General features: G+C 42.3%; 1 protein-coding gene across 1 annotated transcript in view; it reads right to left on the bottom strand.

Annotated features, from left to right (window-relative positions):
• Positions 1-2905: 2905 nt before the first annotated feature.
• Positions 2906-16355, bottom strand: part of piezo1 (piezo type mechanosensitive ion channel component 1 (Er blood group)) — a 72214-nt gene continuing 58764 nt past the window's right edge. The window contains exons 36-53 of the mRNA XM_016662600.1: positions 16305-16348; positions 15323-15558; positions 13920-14054; positions 13491-13794; positions 12850-12979; positions 12554-12701; positions 11495-11647; positions 11303-11364; positions 10848-11006; positions 10504-10651; positions 9928-10116; positions 8687-8779; positions 8361-8533; positions 7095-7217; positions 6931-7010; positions 6093-6279; positions 5356-5497; positions 2906-3579 (exon numbers count right to left, since the gene is read on the bottom strand). Coding sequence (XP_016518086.1) covers positions 3457-3579; positions 5356-5497; positions 6093-6279; positions 6931-7010; positions 7095-7217; positions 8361-8533; positions 8687-8779; positions 9928-10116; positions 10504-10651; positions 10848-11006; positions 11303-11364; positions 11495-11647; positions 12554-12701; positions 12850-12979; positions 13491-13794; positions 13920-14054; positions 15323-15558; positions 16305-16348 — 2629 coding nt within the window. The 3' untranslated portion in view covers positions 2906-3456. The remainder of the gene's footprint in view (positions 3580-5355; positions 5498-6092; positions 6280-6930; positions 7011-7094; positions 7218-8360; positions 8534-8686; positions 8780-9927; positions 10117-10503; positions 10652-10847; positions 11007-11302; positions 11365-11494; positions 11648-12553; positions 12702-12849; positions 12980-13490; positions 13795-13919; positions 14055-15322; positions 15559-16304; positions 16349-16355) is intronic.

Genomic DNA, 16355 nt, shown 5'->3' with positions numbered 1-16355 from the left:
AACCCTTCCAACAGTTCAATGAATGTTCACTGCAGTGTTTCAGCTCTACAGTTTATCTGAAGTTTCTCATGTTGCTACATTTTTTACAGAGGGGAGAAAGCAGAGGAGGGCAGGAAGCTGGATGACTGCCTCCCAGCAGGAGGTCAGCATCATTTCATCACCTGTTGGTGTTTATCTGGCTAAACTGGGAGAAAAAAGAAAAGTAAAACCAGTGAGGGAAGCATCATCATTTCTAAACTGTAAAATAAAATAAATAAATGTCTGTTTCCCATTTAAATTCGCAGCTCTGCTCAGTCAGAAGGTTGAAGTGGGCTGTTTATGGTTCACTGCTAGGATGATGTGCTGACATCTTGGTCTTGGTAGATCGTAACCAGGGAAACAGTTGAGCGCTTCCAGTTGGATATTTCCCTGACTGACTTCCTACTTGGAGCACACAGAAGGCCTGCTGAGCCTGCTGGATCCCTCAGGATCCCACAGGACTCCCCTGGTTGGTCTGGTGGTGGAGCACCAACCTCCACCAGGAGGTCTCAGCTCATTACAGTAGTGTTAACATAGTGTTTTATATATTCTGCCTCCACACACACACTACCTGACCCCTTGTGACCAGCCTATGAGCCGATCACTGACCTTACAGCAGGTCATTGGTTCGATCAGTTGATCTCTGTTCTAGGGTCTAAACTCAGAAAAGACGAGGCTAAGCTGTTGAGGTTTAGCTCTGATTGTGGATCACAGCACACAGGAAATCCCTCCATCAGCCACAGACCTGACAGAAAAACCACAACAGGTCGTTCTGCTGTTCAGTAGTCGGCTGGTACCGAGTTCATGGTTTGGGGGGAGCCGGGAAACATTCTGGTGGTCCAATGGTCTTTGGATTGATTGATTGATTTGCAACATAAAGATCTGCTGCTGGTATTTGATAGTGTTTTTTTTTTCATGGTTAAAGAAATGGGAAAGAGAATCCTCCATTTTTAAAATGTGCCAATGTTCTGCTCTTTGGGAATCAATTTCCTGGTGCCAAAATCCTGTTTTGTTTTTCAAACTGTGTCATATACAATTTGTTTTTATAGGTTCAAACTGAGAAAGTGAGAAGAGATGATGTCTTTGTGACAGACTGCAGAGACGTGTCTGAAGGTCTTTGCTACAGCTGTCCGGTCTGTAGACTCACCAGATCTTCCTTTGGGTTTTTATGGTTTATAGGTTAGGCAGAATTGAGGGATTTCTACCTTCCAATATTTTTTGAAACTCTCCATCGTTTCAGACTGAGTGAAGAAGCAGATAAAGCTGCCTGGTGACTGGTCCACTCTGGCAGTGGACCAGTCAATCCCATAGTCTATTGACTATGGGATTGAACTGGGAACTGTGGTGGACTCAGAGATTTGGTCAGTCAGTTTGACTAGAGAGGCCAATTAGAAACAACGTCCAGCTTTCCACTACCACCATAATCCAATACTCCTCTATCTCTATGACAGACACTCCATCTCTAAGGCAACAGGACAGTTTGGGATTTTTGATTTGAGGTTCTGTTAAAAGCAGTAGAAAATGTTTTAGTGAAGAACCAGCTCCGTTGGTACCAGAGGCTGAAGTAGTCCAAGGTTCCAGACCCAAAGCAGACTTCTAACCGTTTTCACAAAGCAGCACACCAACGACATTCCTGTGTTATATAGAGAATGGAAAGTGTAACACTCAGTGGAACTGTGTGGAAACGACAGAAAGATGGTTTAAACAGCAAAACTATTAGCAGGGTTGAAATAAAACCCACTGCTTTAGTTTTGCAGCAGCTGTTCTGTTTCCAGGAAGGGGACGTTGGCGCGCTGCCTCCTACCTTCATTTCCCATGTCAGTAACCAGCAGCTGCTGTATAAATAACTTCTAATGTAAGCATGGCATCAGGTCAAAGGTGAATAAAGCAAAGGCCACATAAACTGAGACTGGAGATCTTTAAAGTCTGCTTTGGGCCTTCAGTCTCTGAGAGAAACTGATCTCTTTATAAGTACAACATTTCTTTATAAGTTAAAGGAGCAGCCTGGAGTAAAACTGAATTTTTTAGCATTACATCATGTTAAAATGTTATTCCCTCATCAAAAACATGCACGGAGTGTTGCTAAGATTTTTTCATTCATGTTTGGGGAATCCTGTGGTGATCAATAAGGAGGTGCCTAAACGCTTGCTCTCACAGATCTCCACCTTTTCTACTCAGCTCCTACAGACAGGTGGCAGCAGCCATAACCACCTGGTGGAGCTGCGCTTCTGCTTAGTGCAAACACTTCTAAGAAAGATGTTAAAGGCTAAAATGTTGCTGTGTCAACTTTCTGAAAGCGGAGATTCAGAAAGGGCAGGAGCTTCTTAAAGAGACGGGTTCAATTTCAAGTAATTTTAAGTTAAATTGCAAAGTCGTCAGTTTATTTTAAATTATGTTTCATATATAAATATAAGCTTATAACAACTGAAAGTAACATATTGATTATGCTATAAAATGCATGATACTGCCCCTTTAAAAGACAACAGAAATCTACTTTGGGCCTTCAGCTTCTGAGACAAACTAATCTGGATTTATTAATGATTTATTAATGTTTCCAGTTATAATGACCACTCAAAGGCCTGTGTGAACTAAAAACCAGTTGTGTTAGGTAGGATGGTGTTTGCTTCTGAGCCTTCAATAGAACCTCATTTCAAGGATTCCATACTCCTCTTTTAAAACAGAGAGCTGGTCCAGATTTCCTGATTAGAGTTTGAGATGAAAAAGAGCAAAATGTGTGAAATGTTCTGTTTGTGTGACACCACAGAGAGAAGTTAAATATGACCAAGAGTATTTACACGCATCTGTAACAAACAGACAGGGTGGTTCTGCTGCAGAAACTTTACTGGGACCTCATATTTTCATCTTTTAAAAAAATCTAATCACTTTGTATTGCCTTGTTGCTGAAAATGTGCTTTATAAATGAAATTACCTTTACCTTTCTTTTTCTTCTTTCAATAAAAAGTGAGCATATTGTCTTGTTTGCTGTGACAACCAATCACCGTGACTTTAAAAAACTGTTTTCTAATGACTTCCAACCCGATCCAGGATAGAGAAGGTGAACACACGAGGCCTGCAGCTGGTTGGACCAGCAGGAAGTTGTACGCTTGCTGGGTTCCTCTGGCCGCCCAACCCACACAAACCCAGCCCGGGTCAAAGCTCCGGTTGCTCTGCAGAGATGAGACAGACACCCAGCTGCTTCCCGACCCCCAGGATCCCCTCAAGGACTTCCAGAGGGGCCGCAGCCCGACTCCTACAGTGTGTGTGTGCTCAGGTTGATCCGGATGCTCAGGGAGCAGCAGAAACACAAAGAGTCCAGCATGAGGAGATGGTTCACATTGCACATTACTCTGCCTACACAGCAGCGTCTCTGAGGCGCCCGCCATCAGTTGTCCACCAGGCGCCTCCTCACTGTGCTTCACGTCAGGTTCACAGTCGGCGTCAGTCCTGCTCTCTTAGGTGGATGTCCCGAGTCCATTTGATCATCGTCTCTGGAGAGCGGTAGAGGAAGATCAGCTTAGAGTAAAGCTCCTCTTCCAGCTCCAGTTCCCCGGTTTCCCGAACCTTCAAAACACAGAAACATCGGTTATTTGGACCAACAATGTTCCAGGACACTTCCGTATCCCATGAAGTGAGCCATTGTGGAAAAACATGACATTAAACCAACCAACTATATATTTATAGAGCACTACAGCCACAGTGTAAAAGACCAAAGTTAGAGTCAAACAGAACATAAAAGACACAGCAACAGATAAATACAAGAAATGAAACGGAGCAAAGCAACACAGAACAAGCAAAATAAAACCAGAAGTGTTCCTACACACATTCAAGTAGGAAAAGCCTGTCAAGATAAAAAGTCTTAAGCTTTGACTTAAAAGGGCTGAGTTTGATCTGAAGGCACCTGATTCTACAGTCGAGGTGCTACTATGGAGAAATCACCTCCGTAGTAGAACCAGTGTTTGCGGTTAGTACATGGAACACTAAGTAGGAACTGATCTCAAAGCAACTCTGATAAATAAAGAGGAGAAAGGCCATTTAGGGCTTGAAAAATAAATAAAGATTAAAATGTCTTTTAAAATGGACGTGAAGCCAATGCAGAGAGGATAACACAGTAACGTGGTTCCATCTAAAAGTGTTGATAAAAAGACGAGCTGCTGCATTCTGCATGAGTTGGAGGCGGTTCAAAGATGATTGGGCTACACCGACATAAAAAAAGAGTTGCAGTAATCATTTCTAGAACTGAGAAAAGTTTGAACAATATTCTCACAGTCACAATGATTTAAGAAAGTCTTAACCTTCTTTCGAAGATGTAAATGACATCATGCAGATCGGACAAGATGCAATTTGTTTGTTGAATTGCAAAGCCCTGTCTGTCAAAGGTGACCCCGAGGTTTTTCACATTGTCAAACTTCCCAGGCCGGTTGCAGCTTTCTCTCCAAATTGGTCATTAAGAAGCAGAAAGCTTCTGAATTAACCACTGTTTGTTTGACTGCAGAGATTCAGTTAAGGAGCGAAAGCAGTGGATTACTGCATCCTGGCCCCACTGGTAAGTAAATGTGTAGGTCGTCTGTATTGCAATGTGGCGTCTCACAATTGAGCCCGACCGAAAAATATACAATGAAAGAAGTAAAGGGCCCAATATGGAGCCTTGAGGTGCCCAGAGAGGATGTAGATGAAGAAAAGCCATTAAGCATCAGACTGGTGGGACTTAAACCATTTCAAAGCTGAACCACGTATGTCAACAAAGTTGTGAAGACGAGATGGAAGGAAAAACTGGTCGACGGGGTCAAAGGTAGCAGTAAGGTCAAGAAGCAATGCAGGTATGTTGGAGTCGACTGACAGATGCTACACCTGTCCTGCTTTAGATTAATGAGGTTAGGTTTGGGTTTCTTTAAGGTCAGAAGTTTACATACAGTGCAGCACAAGCTTTTTCCCTCTCCTCTGATAGGTTTACACTGGAACTGATCCTTTAGTTTGACCAAAATGCTCTGCAAGAGTCAGGACTTGAATCTGACCGTCTGCAGAGGGAACTAAGGATTAAGGTGATGGTCAAGAGGCCTTCCATCCTCAAAGTCTTGGACTTGGATGATTAAAATAATAAATTAACCATGTAAAGTTATACTGGTTTTTAAGGAGGCTGTGAATCATTGTCTGAATTTGAAAAAGAACAGTAACAAAATTCTCATTATTGTATCATTTAGCAAATGGAGTTATTTCTGGGCATTCCTGAGCTAAAGCAGGTCAGGTTTAGTCTGGCTTCAGGCCAGACGGTGAGAAACAAACAGCTGTGGGTTGAGTCCACCTTGCGGCTCGGAGTGAATGCATTTGGCCTGAACTCACCAGGAAGATGTCGGTACAGAGCTTCAGGATGCGGTCCACACAGGGCAGCTCCTCAAACATGATGGAGTGGGAGATCTCACTGAAGAAACCACGCACAAACTTTCCAATGACCAGGACCACCGACACATACAGACCCATTATCCTGGGAGGACGAGGAGGAGAACGGGTTAGGAAAGACCATCCAATCAGAGAGACAGAAACAGATCAGCTTCAATCTGACCAATCCCGAAACTAAATAAAATGAAAAAGTTTGTTTTACTCCAGATACAGTTGCTTTTTTTTTTTTTGCCTTCGTTCAACTGAAGCTTACATGGTGACACACCAAGTCCTGTCATTTATGGCTGTCAAGTGATTAAAATTTTTAATAAATAATTATTGTTAAAAAGTAATTTACAGAGTTAACGAGTTCCAAAAATGTTTTTATTATGGGCAACATTTGATTAAAATAAGATGCAACAAGAAGAACATGTGATCATTTCTCATGTCTTTGATGCTTTTGTATTTGTCATTATTCATATTTTAATTTATTCACAGCAGTTCAGTGTAACTTCTGATGTGAGATGGTGCTTTGCTACTTTGCCTCGTCAACAACAGTAAAACAGTTTCAGGGTTCCTCCTGTGCTGCAGCGCTGAGAGTGGAGATGTTTTCAGAGATTACGTTTTGAAGAGAAGTATGAATACTATATAGTGTTACCGTAGCAACCCTGTGTCAGTGTGGTGAGCGACGTGTCTCCTACCCGTATCCAGCCAGGAAGCCTAGGCTTGGTGGGCTGACTTTGTCGTTGAATATGACCATGGGGAGGACGTTGCATGGCGGCCGGCAGGGCGCCACAGCGATGTCCCACCACTCCTGCCCCCCCGAGCCGTTCACAGACCTGTCGCTCTTCAGGGACAGGGTGATGTTCTGGTAATCAGCTTCATCGTCTGTAACACCAACACGTGTCAGTTAAACACACACTGACAGGGAAAATAAGGTATTCACACCCAATGGACTTTACATATCTCATTATATTTCAAACACACATTTCTATGCATTTATTTTTTAGGATTCCATGTGAAAAACGGAACAACATTTTATCAGAGCAGGTTCAAATGATATATGGCTTTTAAAAACTTCTGCCTGAAAATTTGATGTTCTTGTTTTCAGACTCAAAACTGTTTGGAACCAACTTATGCTGCTTCTGTGAACTTCCTCTTTCTAGTGCAGCCACAGATTTGGAATGAATCCGGGTCTGGTCTTTGACTGGACCATTCTAATAACAATCTGCTTTGACTGAAACCTTTGGGTTGTCGTCTTGCTGGAAGGTGAAGCTGCTTATTCTCTACTGTTGACCTCCGAGGTCAGAAACAGACTCAGAACAAAACTCTTTTAACTGACAGGACTTTAATTTAAGTGCCTGCTGCACTTTTCAGATTTTACTTCAAGTATGATTTCCCTTCCACATCATATTACATGCTGCTTTGACTATACCACAACATCCCAACAAGCATTTGAGGTTCTAACTTGACACAAAGTGAAAACTTTCAGGTGGTGTTGAGAAGGTTGAACAGGGAAGTAACTGATTGAACTCTGACCTTTGTACAGCTGACTGACTGGTTTGGCCTCAGCTCCATTGGGGGCTCGCATGTAGTTAGGGAACATATGAGGAACGAGCCTGTGGAGGGAAAGGGGAGTCAGTGATCTGTTAGGACTGAATCTTTGATCACAGCTGGAGGGTTTCAAACGTTGCTGAACTCACACAGGCTCAGTCCGGTTGCCGATCAGTAGATAGGCCAGCTCTTCTCTGACCGGGTTCCCAGGCTCCAGGTCTATCGAATGTTTACCAAACGTGTGTTCAACGGTCCCACCTTTCCCCAGATCCCTGTAGGGAACACACACATTTACACACACACACAAGCGGGAGCTTGTGTGTGTGTGTGTGAACTGTAGCTGCATTTCCATTACAAATGTGTGCAAATATTTGTCTATATTCTGCTACAATACAATTTCAAGATTGTGGTGTTTCCATTAAATAGGAAATAAAATTAAAATCACATATGAATAAATTTGTTCACATGATAAGTCATTAAAAATCATGGCAGCGATGGATCTGAACAGTTAAATGAGATGTATTCATAACTCAGCTGTAGCTCTAGTGCTTATCAGCCAATCAGAGGAGAAGGTGGTGTCTTATTCAGTCATTGGAGCGACAAGCAGCTTATACTTGGAAGTGATTATGTACGCGGTGTTTTGGGGAAATTGTAGTCGGTGATTTTGCAGAAGAGCTGTGGATTCAAAACTTTGGAATGACACACAACTTTTTCTGAACTGTGTGAAGGTATGAGAGCTCTGGTGGAAACAGCCGCACATTGTCACTATGTCGTGACATTATGTTATGAGACAGATAATCTATGAAGAAAAAATAAATAAAAAATCCAGCTCCTCTGCTTCCTCCTCTCTGATGCCAGTGCTAGAAAGAAGCAACCAATCAGAGCCAGGGAGGCAGGTCTTAGTGCTGTCAATCACAATCTCTCTGCAGCTCCTTCCTGTTAGCAGATCATGTTGTGAATGCTAACACGAGTTAGCATGGCCACAGATGACTGCAGATAAACAGTTGTTCTGTAACAGTAAGTTGCTTCTCTGCTATCAGCATGTTGAACAGCGAGAACATGAGGCTGATTGACAGTGCTAAAGCCCCCGCCCCTTGACTCTGATTGGCTGTTTGGGTTTGGGAGTGGTACATTTCTTCAGATAGCAATAGCAGGAATGTGTAGGACAATGATCTGTTCACATATTATCTGTCTCAGCAAACTGTCATGACATGGTGACAGTTTTAACAAATATGTAAAACACATGTTCTCTTTAGAAGTCACATGCTGCATCTTTAAACACATTTTTTTTGTAGTTTCAATTTGTGCGATCCTATGGATAATGGAAACGCAGCTCATAAAAACATCCTTCTCAATAAGAGCTAGGAATGTGCAAAAGACAGCAACATGCACTGCACAGCTGGAATAAGTCTGACCTCTGGAAGGTCCAGGCCAGGCGAAGGGTCATGTCTACATGGCTGTTCAGGAGCTCCTTGATGACCTCCTGCCTGCTGGGGGGGCTGATCCTCCACACGGACCCTGAACTGCCCTCGATCACAGCCGTCACGATGTCCTCATAGCTGTACAGAGTGATGAACTGCATGGCCACCTAAACGCAGGGACACACAGAGTTCAGAGACCTGGGAGCATCATCAGTTCTCACCGAGTCTACGGAGCAGTGATGATGAAACTGGATTTTATATGATATTTGGACTTTTCATCAACACACTGAAAACGGCAGCTGGGAGAAGTCAGTACTTACGGCATTGTCTCCAAACGTCTTGGTGAGTTGGTCGTACTTAGCAGCTGTGAAGGGATGGATGGACTGCTGCTGCACGCTCATGGTGAACAGGGGCTGGAGCACAGGACACAACATGCTGCTTTATGGAGCCATACGGTGCCACTACATGTTATGATAACAAGTTTACATACACTGCTTGGAAGTCGCTTAATTTAGGTTTGTTAATTTTTTTCAATCATTATCTCCACAGGGACTGAAGAAGTCTACAGGAAGGCAAGTTGGTATCTTAGTATTTGCCACAATAACGAAAGTATTCATAAATTCATTAGAGAACGTCTTAATAGAAAATGCTTTGATTTTTACTTCACTGCGTAAAGTCAAAGCCTCATTAACACATCGACACCTGTTCAGTCTTCTTCTACAGCAGCTAGATTCACCATTGTACCAATAAACTACACAAAATAGCATCCTTTAATGATACTTTTGAATTTATTAATCCTCTTATGGAACCAACCGTGTAAAAAAAATATTAAAATGTAATTTTTCACTATTCTATAAGTTTATAGTTATAACAGTAATATTTTTTCTAGGTAACGATAAACCAAATTTGATTATATTTCTTTAAAGGGGCAGTATTATGTATTTTCCTGCTACATAGTGCTATTTTATAGCCTCCAGTTGTTATAAAAATGCTGTATGACTTAATTTTTTTTTTTTTTTGATCCAACGCCTTGAAATTGGACTTATGTCCCTTTAAGAAGCTTCTGCTCTTTCTGAAACTCCACCTTCAGGAAGTCATCACAACGTGGCTCGTCCATTAACCCTTTAGAACTGTTTTTACCAGCATTCCACTGAGAAGCAGCTTGTATAATGAATGGCTGTCACGGGAGATTAAAAGATTTCTCAAACATGCATGAAATAATCAAAGCAACACTGCAAGTAAGTTTTTGATGAGGGAACAACATCATAACATGATGGAAAGCTTAAAACAGTTGTTGGTCCTTTAAAAAATGTATTTATGCCCATAATGAATCTAGCTAAACTTCTCAACAGAACTATACATTTATGATTCCTATGACAACCAACAGCATCCTGTTTACGCATAAACCTTAATATTTAATTTCATTTTGTATAGTTTTGTAAATGACGTTTTGAGGTGAAGCTGAACTAAGGCTGTATTTAGTCTGTTCTTTTAACATAACAGGACTGATGGTACAGAACATAGTGACTTTGTTTCAGTTTGCATGAAAGTGCATGATTACCTCATAACCACCTAGTTTGAAAGTGACTGTGACATCAATTGGGTGGTTAACTACGCCCACCACCGATCTGACCAATGAGATGAAGAGAAGAGGAAACCAGATGATGCAGATTAAGAAGAAGATAATAAGTCCGCCCATGCCGTATTTCACAATCTTCTTCTTTTTCTGGCCCTTAGGTTGAGGGTATTTCTGAAAAGAATAAGATTGAGATTATAGAAATATTTTTATGACCACACAGAACAGAACCTATGGAGTTGGTGTGAGCATTTTCTGTGAAAATATAAAAATAATCAATTAAAGTCACTTTCCACAGGATTTACAGGATTAAACACGGTGAAACAATTAATGACAAACAGCTTCAGCAGGTCTGATTCGATCCAGCTTTAAATCTGTTGTGATTGCTTTCATTTGCCCCTCAGAATATGAAACACTGTAAAACGTAAAATATTACCAGTTTAGAGCTCTAACAATGAGTTTGAGTCATCTTTTCTCTTTTGCATAATTGGGCATGTTTTTGTGAAGCACTTCCTTGACATATTTGACAAGTCTTAGACATCAAACTTTTCTGGTGCGAACCTTTTCTGTTTCCCGGCTGCATTTTATGATGAAGATGTTGGCATAAATGTCCTCGACACACATCCAGTCTGACAGGGACAGGGTGGTGTCAGTCCAAACCCAGTCCATCACCGCACGCAGCTCCACCAAGAATGGAACGAGGCGAAACCTAGACACACACACACACGCACGCACACACACACACACAGATATAAAACCAACCCAGACTGGTTATCCATCACAGGACTTTTGTCCTGCAAAAGTCAAGCACTGGATTCACTGAAATGAATCCAAGAATATGAACCTATAAAGTCACATATACAGAAGAGACGATTACGATTGCTATGGTTGTGATATTTCCTTACCCTTGGAAGAGAAACAGGTTGAGGTGGTTGTATTTCTTGGTGAGGAAGTTGCCAAGGATACGGGTGGGGTAACCGCAACGGATCTGATAGGCTGACAGGCCGAAGTAGATACACTTGACAAAGTACCAGAGCTGGGCCACAAAGTTCTGATTGAACATCCTAAAGCAAGACGGACAAACAGATGATATGTTCAGCTCTTTTATTTAGAAGGTCAGGTGATGTGTTCAGGGGTTGTTGGACTTCACAGTTTCTGGTCAAAGTTCTAGTAGTTTAGCAAACGTCTGTTTTGTGGTGACAGCTAACGCAGACACTGCCAGCAGAACCGGATCCTGGACACCAGTCATGTGATCCAGTCAGGACTCACTAAGGTTTGTTGGTTCAAGTTCTACTTTCATGTCTGCACAAATCGTTTGTATGAAGCAGGTTATGAATGTCACAAAGTGATCGGACGTCACCTTTCCGTGACAGCAGGCAGGATGAAGAACATCCACAGATGAATTCCCAGAACCAGGATCACCTGGAGGAAAACAACGGCACCAGGTGAGCAGAGCTGACAGGAAGTGACGGGTTGAGCTCTCAGAGCAGTCAGCTGATGGCTCAACAAGCAGCTTTCTGAAGCCAATCAGCTTGGAATGCATGACATGAACCTGAAAGATGAGTTTCCCCAGAACGGCCTTGCGCAGATACAGAGCTCTGTCGATGATCATGGTGCTGAACTGGATGAGCAGCATCACCAGGAAGGCCTCGGGAACCTGATCCTCCGACAGGGTGGATGCTATGTCTGCTGCAGCGCTGTGCTTCTGAACAGGACACAGGATGAACTCAGGTTACATTTAACTTCCACTTGAAACGAGTCAGATGGCAGCAGCAGGATTAAATGTGCTCGAATCAAGTTTGGTTGCATTTAAGTTCTTGTCTGGTGTTGTTCCTTTGATACAAAAATAAACTAATGGACAGATTGAAACTCTACTGACATTTAGAAAACCCAAATGACATTTAGCAACGCATGGTTGCTGGAAAAGACAACAGTTTTGTTAACTTACCATCCAGAAACCACTTGCTGCATTCTTATTGGTTGTGCAGGAGGCTCTACTTCTGCTTTTCAAAGATGAAGGGTTGTGTAATTGTCCATGTTTGCAGCCATTTTCACATTTGGGTGTAAACCTCGAGTTAGAGGGCATGGCCAGCAGCGGCTTATTTAGATTTAAACAGCTAAAACAGCTTGTTTTTGTTTGGTACATTTTCTTCTATAGGATATTGATATTTGTGGAAGCGTGTAAAGAAAAAAAATAAGCATCCTTGTGTTTCCAGTATAATGACAAGAGCAACAGCTCTAAATAAATGCTATTTGTGCTTTTTATGCCATTCTGTTGTGGAACTTCATTGCAATTATTCCATGAAGAAAGTGAAAAATTTCTAAAACCTGTATTTGTTGTTATATGTGTATTTAAAAAACATTAGTTGGTTCTTAATCATCTTTAGCCAAAGTTATTAAGAGCCATTGTGGCAGACCTCTGGTCTAGAACCTCAGATTACTATTATAATGGTGTGAGAAGAGGCAGCCTGGTTCCAGTAGACAGTGAGTATTAGTACGTCTTAGTTTCAACGTTGCTCTGTGTGTTGATTCCAACACTGAGTGCTGCAGCAGCAGAGGTAAACATCCTGGATGACTGTGTGTGTGGTTAGGTGAAGCAGTCGTCTCTTACCCCAAAGGCCCAGAAGCCAAAGATGATGATGACAAAGTCAACGACATCAGTGAGGAACATCAGGGCGTAGACATCTGTGGAGGCCCGGTATTTATCTTTGGTTATACTCCTAAAGAAACTCTGAGCCGGCTGCTTCACATTCTGGAACCTGCAGAGAAAAACACACAGGTTTGATGTTTACTGTCACTTAAAATGGATTCAACCGAGCAAAACATGAAGTTACTGAATCGGTTTTAAATAACTGATGGCCACTACAGTAAAACTTTCCCACAGTGATTTTATATTGCATGTCTTACCCTGTTATGAAGACTTGTTGTATCTTGTGTCCCACAGCGATTAATCTGAGTATTGCCTCACTCTTCTTGTCTTTTGTTTTTTTATTCCCTGGTTCCTTCACAGACTCTGCAGTCTCTGACAGAGACTCTGCTATAAAAGAGAACACAAAGAGCTCAATAATCTTTGTAAGTCATACAAGGACACAACCTCTTAGGCGATCTAAGCTCACAGTAGATAGTTGGAAGCCTCATGATGAAGGAAAAGCAAGAATAGAGGGGAAGACAGGGGTCCATTACAGGTGACAGGGTTGCAGCAAAAAATATACTAGTAATAATCCAGTAACATGTCTTGTTCATACTCTCCATGTCATCTCATACTCAAAATATTGAGTAGAAAGATCAGATTCTAGTTTGGTTGTGGAAGGCTGTGTGGTCCTGGTTTAATCGAAGCAGACTTTGAGCCGACCCCATTGTGTGTGTGTGTGTGTGTGTGTGTGTGTGTGTGTGTATCAGGGTGAGCAGTAAATCATTCTGAAGTTGCACAGGAGACAGTTCCTCTGGTAGTCTGTTCAAGCAGCTTGGACCATAAAATGGTTTTGATGAACCAGGCCCAAAGTCTGCAGTTAATGTTAACACTGCAGCTAACTCAGGATGATACAAACCTTTGCTGTCCTGTTTTTTTGCTTTTTTGATTTTTCTGCGGAACCGGACGCTGCCGTCTCTCTTCGGGACGTCCCCTGTCAACCGTTTGCTGTCCCTTTTCAGGATGTCCATCATCAACCGTTTGGTGTCCTTCTTTGGGACGTCCCCTGTCAGTGGTTGACTATCTCTCTCCCTCCCGTCCAGAACATCCACGTTGTTGTTCCTGGTTTCATGCTCACCCCCCGGCCCATCAGGCAGCGCCTCAGCTGCATCAGGTGGTTGAATGGTGGCGGCGCCTGAGCTGGGACCCGCTTCTTCAATGTCCTACGTCATCAGAACAAAAGTTTTTATTCAGTGAAGCCGTTATCTCATGTTGGTTGACGCCTTCATAAAATGTAAAAATGTAAGGTGACCAGTGGTCAGGTTCTTCAGGGCTGGCGTTGTGTTACCTGGTCTTTTCTTTTAGCGTCTTGAGCTTCCTCCTTCCTGCTCCCGTTTTCCTCTCTTGCTATGATGTTATGTCCATCTTCTGATGGCGCACACTGCTCCTCCAGTGGGCCCTCGTGATCCCACAGACCGTATTGCTGTGCACACACACAAAAACACTGCCTAATGTAACAGAAGTGTCATATTCATAGGGCTTGTGGTCAGGGTTTGGTCTTGACTCTTCATCAGGTCCACTTCAGCAGACCACTCAGCATCCTGCTGAGTCCACACCGTGTCTCCTCAGGTAGGAACTTTATTAACATAATAACACATCTGGATAGCTATATAGAGCTAACTCAATAAAGCATTCCCATGGTAACACCTGAAGCTCTGAGCTGTCTAGCATCTGCTATGGCTGATGGGTTCCTCCTCTATGGTCTGACTGATCCACTGTCCCACCCTGAAGGTCACTGTCTCAGTGCTCCCATGACCTCTGGCTCCACTACAACCTCTCCACTTTCATCTTTCAGCCATTTTTATTTCTGGAGCTTCTCTTGTTCACTCATCTATCATTACTGCCTTCACCAGTCATCATTATGTCTGATTGGTCTGGCTCTGGAGGTCCAACCCGACCCTGGTCCTGTCACTGCAGCAGTCTACCGATGTGACTCTGAGACATCCTGCCCACGCCAGGTCCAGATGGTTCTGGACACCAGTCCAGCCACTTGGTTCTGTCTTTTCCTGCTTCCATCTTTCATCCTGTATGTGCATCTTTGCTGACCCTGGATCAGCTCCTGGTGTGAGCGACCCCAGCCTCCACTGCTCTTAGCATGTTGACTCTGTTGGGTCTCTGCTTATCCGTCTATATCAATATCCTGTTTTGTTCAGGGTCAGGGAAGGGTTGCAATCACCAGGCAGGAAGCATATATACACTAGACATGTTCTATACACACACTTCTCTGGTCAAATTATAATATTCTAAAATGCATGTTTTTGGACTGCAATAGCACAGGAGAACATGGAACATTTCAGTTTATATAGGAAAAGCCTCATTCTGGGTCAGATTACGGCTGGGCATTTATTGTGTCATCCATCATTTACTGAGATAAAATCATGTAATGATAATTTTGATGATTTTGATCATATAAATGATCTAAATCATTTACATAATTTTACAATTAATGGGAATTAATTATTCATTAATGGGAATTTATTCTTGTCACAATAAATTAAACAGATTAAAGGAACAGATTTAAAGACACACAGCAACAGGTTTTCACTGAGAGGCTGCGAGCAAACACTGACCGAAAAACACACAGCTGGCATCAAGGGAAGAAATCAATAGAGAAATCCCAGCTTGACCAGTAAAAGGAAGGGAAAGCTGTTCAGAGCGTGTGCGGCATGATTACCGTCAGCATTCACTGACCATGAGGAGCGATCTGTGGAAGAAGAGAGCCAGCAGCTGCAGGAGGTCATATTTGATGTAGCTGTCGGTTTTCTCCAGGCCAAAGATGCGCGGTGGGAAGAAGGGCTTGTCTTCGTTCAGGGTCATCTCATAAACACTGTTCCATGGAAAGAAACCGAACTGGAAGATGTACTTCAGCACCACCATGGCCTGGGAAGAGGCAGAGTGGCACAACGGTCCCATTAGTGTGGTGGAAGCTCAGCAGTACATGTGAACTGCTGAGCTTCCACCAGCAGTTCACCAGCAGTGCATCACAGACACTGATTCTCATCAAACAATGGAGAAAATGTCAGTGATTAGTAAAAAGAACAGTGACTCAGCCAACCTCCATCCTGATCAGGCACATCTTTATTTACATCATTAAGGATGTAAATGATCATTAAGATGTAAATGATCATTTACATCCTTTAAATAAAGATGTAAATTAGATGTAAATAAAGGGCAATATGGATAAAGTCTATTATTATTATTACATCAAGGAGTTTGCTTCTTTATTCTGATATGAACTCAAATCTACACACACACACACACACACTACATACACACAGCTGGCATTATGGTCAGTGAATGCTGACGGTAATCATGCCGCACACGCTCTGAACAGCTTTCCCTTCCTTTTACTGGTCAAGCTGGGATTTCTCTATTGATTTCTTCCCTTGATGCCAGCTGTGTGTATGTAGTGTGTGTGTGTGTGTGTGTAGATTTGAGTTCATATCAGAATAAAGAAGCAAACTCCTTGATGTAATAATAATAATAGACTTTATTCATATTGCCCTTTATTTACATCTAATTTACATCTTTATTTAAAGGATGTAAATGATCATTTACATAAGCATGTAAGTGATCATTTCCATCTTTAGATCTCAAATCATGATGTAAATAAAGATGTGCCTGATCAGGATGGAGGTTGGCTGAGTCACTGTTCTTTTCACTAATCACTGACATTTTCTCCATTGTTTGATGAGAATCAGTGTCTGTGATGCACTGCTGGTGA

Source organism: Poecilia formosa, unplaced genomic scaffold, assembly GCF_000485575.1.
Source record: "Poecilia formosa unplaced genomic scaffold, Poecilia_formosa-5.1.2 Scaffold380, whole genome shotgun sequence".
Lineage (NCBI taxonomy): Eukaryota > Metazoa > Chordata > Actinopteri > Cyprinodontiformes > Poeciliidae > Poecilia > Poecilia formosa.
This window is presented reverse-complemented; position numbering and strand designations above follow the sequence as displayed.